The sequence below is a fragment of the Mizuhopecten yessoensis genome, unplaced genomic scaffold, assembly GCF_002113885.1.
Source record: "Mizuhopecten yessoensis strain PY_sf001 unplaced genomic scaffold, ASM211388v2 scaffold641, whole genome shotgun sequence".
NCBI lineage: Eukaryota > Metazoa > Mollusca > Bivalvia > Pectinida > Pectinidae > Mizuhopecten > Mizuhopecten yessoensis.
The window spans coordinates 132,227-135,921 of NW_018403648.1; the positions used below are offsets into that span (position 1 = coordinate 132,227).

Below are 3,695 nucleotides of genomic sequence, written 5' to 3' on the forward strand. Positions count from 1 at the left end.
AGTTTGGTACTAATGATGTGTTACATGGTGCACCATTATAAGTTTGGTACTAATGATGTGTTACATGGTGCACAATTATTAGTTTGGTACTAATGATGTGTTGCATGGTGCACCATTATTAGTTTGGTGCTAATGATGTTTTACATGGTGCACCATTATTAGTTTGGTACTAATGATGTATTGCATGGTGCACCATTATTAGTTTGGTACTAATGATGTGTTGCGTGGTGCACCATTATTAGTTTGGTACTAATGATGTGTTACATGGTGCATCCTTATAAGTTTGGTACTAATAATGTGTTACATGGTGCACCATTATAAGTTTGGTACTAATGATGTGTAACATGGTGCACCATTATAAGTTTGGTACTAATAATGTGTTACATGGTGCACCATTATTAGTTTGGTACTAATGATGTGTTACATGGTGCACCAATATAAGCTTGGTACTAATGATGTGTTACATGGTGCACCATTATTAGTTTGGTACTAATGATGTGTTACATGCATGGTGCACCAATATAAGTTTGGTACTAATGATGTGTTACATGGTGCACCATTATTAGTTTGGTACTAATGACGTGTTGCATGGTGCACCATTATTAGTTTGGTACTAATGATGTGTTACATGGTGCACCATTATTAGTTTGGTACTAATGATGTGGTGCATGGTGCACCATTATTAGTTTGGTACTAATTATTTCTGCTATTGCCTGATAAAGATTGCGTATGAAACTGCTATTAATAAATGTAGCGTTGTTAATTAGGTACTTTAGTGTATCTAGCAAAGATGTGTCATTGCCACCCGTTTTATCTTCTCTTCATTTGTATCTAAACAGAAAATCTGTGGCTTTAATGCAGTGAATAGAAAGTATCGTTTTGAATGATCAATAGTAAAATATAAATCTTCACACTGTGACAGGTATCACTTTTATATCTGCCACAGTATGAAAGATACTGGTTTTAAAAAGTGAAAAGAATTCAATGAGTTGCTGGCAGAAAGGTAATTCATCACGGTATTAGTAATATTTTGGCAAATTTACCTGGAGTGGTAAATATCACCAATGTATAACAACTGAATGACCTAATCTAGAGTTTAGACAGGTGGTCTCTGTCACAGGGTGGTCTCTGTCAACAGGTGGTCTCTGTCAACAGGTGGTCATTGTCAACAGGTGGACTATGTCAACAGGTGGTCTCTGTCACAGGCTGTTCTCTGTCACAGGGTGGTCTCTGTCACAGGGTGGTCTCTTTCACAGGGTGGTCTCTGTCACAGGGTGGTCTCTATCAACAGGTGGTCTCTGTCAACAGGTGATCTCTGTCACAGGGTGGTCTCAGTCAACAGGGGGTCTCTGTCATAGGGTGGTCTCTGTCAACAGGTGGTCTCTATCACAGGGTGGTCTCTGTCAACAGGGTGGTCTCTGTCACAGGGTGGTCTCTGCCAACAGGTGGCCTCTATCACAGGGTGGTCTCTGTCAACTGGTGGTCTCTGTCACAGGGTGGTCTCTGTCAACAGGTGGCCTCTATCACAGGGTGGTCTCTGTCAACTGGTGGTCTCTGTCACAGGTGGTCTCTGTCACAGGGTGGTCTCTGTCACAGGGTGGTCTCTTTCACAGGGTGGTCTCTGTCAACAGGTGATCTCTGTCACAGGGTGGTCTATGTCAACAGGTGGTCTCTGTCAACATGTGGTCTCTGTCACAGGGTGGTCTCTGTCAACAGGTGATCTCTGTCACAGGGTGGTCTCTGTCACAGGGTGGTCTCTGTCAACAGGGTGGTCTCTGTCACAGGGTGGTCTCTGCCAACAGGTGGTCTCTGTCAACAGGTTGCCTCTATCACAGGGTGGTCTCTGTCAACAGGTGGTCTCTGTCAACAGGTGATCTCTGTCACAGGGTGGTCTATGTCAACATGTGGTCTCTGTCAACAGGTTGTCTCTGTCACATGGTGGTCTCTGTCAACAGCTAGTTTCTGTCAACAGGTGGTCTCTGTCAACAGGTGGTCTCTGTCACAGGGTGGTCTCTGTCAACAGGTGGTCTCTGTCAACAGGGGGTCTCTGTCACAGGTTGGTCTCTGTCACAGGGTGGTCTATGTCAACATGTGGTCTCTGTCAACAGGTTGTCTCTGTCACATGGTGGTCTCTGTCAACAGTTGGTCTCTGTCAACAGGTGGTCTCTGTCAACAGGTGGTCTCTGTCAACAGGGTGGTCTCTGTCAACAGGTGGTCTCTGTCACAGGGTGGTCTCTGTCAACAGGTGATCTCTGTCAACAGGTGGTCTCTGTCAACAGGTGGTCTCTGTCAACAGGGTGGTCTCTGTCACAGGGTGGTCTCTGTCACAGGTTGGTCTCTGTCAACAGGGTGGTCTCTGTCATATTCAGGAATGTTTGATGTCCCTGTTGTCGATAAGATGGTATCACATTAATAAAGTAAAACATTTACAATCTTCAATCTATGTGCCTAGCTAAATGTGGTCTTAGTAGGAGGATCATAGTAGGTGTGATCGCTGGGAAACGAAATCAATCCAATTTTAACAGATGTGACATTTTAGATCAGCTGGACTGGCTGATTGTAAGGGTCTGTGACATTGTAGATCAGCTGAACTAGCTGATTGTAAGGGTCTGTGACATTGTAGATCAGCTGGACTAGCTGATTGTAAGGGTCTGTGACATTGAAGATCAGCTGGACTGGCTGATTGTAAGGGTCTGTGACATTGTAGATCAGCTGGACTAGCTGATTGTAAGGGTCTGTGACATTGTAGATCAGCTGGACTGGCTGATTGTAAGGGTCTGTGACATTGTAGATCAGCTGGACTGGCTGATTGTAAGGGTCTGTGACATTGTAGATCAGCTGGACTGGCTGATTGTAAGGGTCTGTGACATTGTAGATCAGCTGGACTGGCTGATTGTAAGGGTCTGTGACATTGTAGATCAGCTGGACTGGCTGATTGTAAGGGTCTGTGACATTGTAGATCAGCTGGACTGGCTGATTGTAAGGGTCTGTGACATTGTAGATCAGCTGGACTGGCTGATTGTAAGGGTCTGTGACATTGTAGATCAGCTGGACTGGCTGATTGTAAGGGTCTGTGACATTGTAGATCAGCTGGACTGGCTGATTGTAAGGGTCTGTGACATTGTAGATCAGCTGGACTGGCTGATTGTAAGGGTCTGTGACATTGTAGATCAGCTGGACTGGCTGATTGTAAGGGTCTGTGACATTGTAGATCAGCTGGACTGGCTGATTGTAAGGGTCTGTGACATTGTAGATCAGCTGGACTGGCTGATTGTAAGGGTCTGTGACATTGTAGATCAGCTGGACTGGCTGATTGTAAGGGTCTGTGACATTGTAGATCAGCTGGACTGGCTGATTGTAAGGGTCTGTGACATTGTAGATCAGCTGGACTGGCTGATTGTAAGGGTCTGTGACATTGTAGATCAGCTGGACTGGCTGATTGTAAGGGTCTGTGACATTGTAGATCAGCTGGACTGGCTGATTGTAAGGGTCTGTGACATTGTAGATCAGCTGGACTGGCTGATTGTAAGGGTCTGTGACATTGTAGATCAGCTGGACTGGCTGATTGTAAGGGTCTGTGACATTGTAGATCAGCTGGACTGGCTGATTGTAAGGGTCTGTGACATTGTAGATCAGCTGGACTGGCTGATTGTAAGGGTCTGTGACATTGTAGATCAGCTGGACTGGCTGATTGT

The 3,695-nt window shown here is 45.1% G+C and overlaps 1 protein-coding gene across 1 annotated transcript in view; it reads right to left on the reverse strand.

Moving 5' to 3' along the window:
* Positions 1-670, reverse strand: part of LOC110451326 (ALK tyrosine kinase receptor-like) — a 77,430-nt gene extending 76,760 nt beyond the window's left edge. Inside the window, exon 1 of the mRNA XM_021499261.1 lies at positions 655-670. Within this exon, the coding sequence (XP_021354936.1) occupies positions 655-670 (16 nt within the window). The remainder of the gene's footprint in view (positions 1-654) is intronic.
* Between the last annotated feature and the right edge of the window lie 3,025 nt (positions 671-3,695).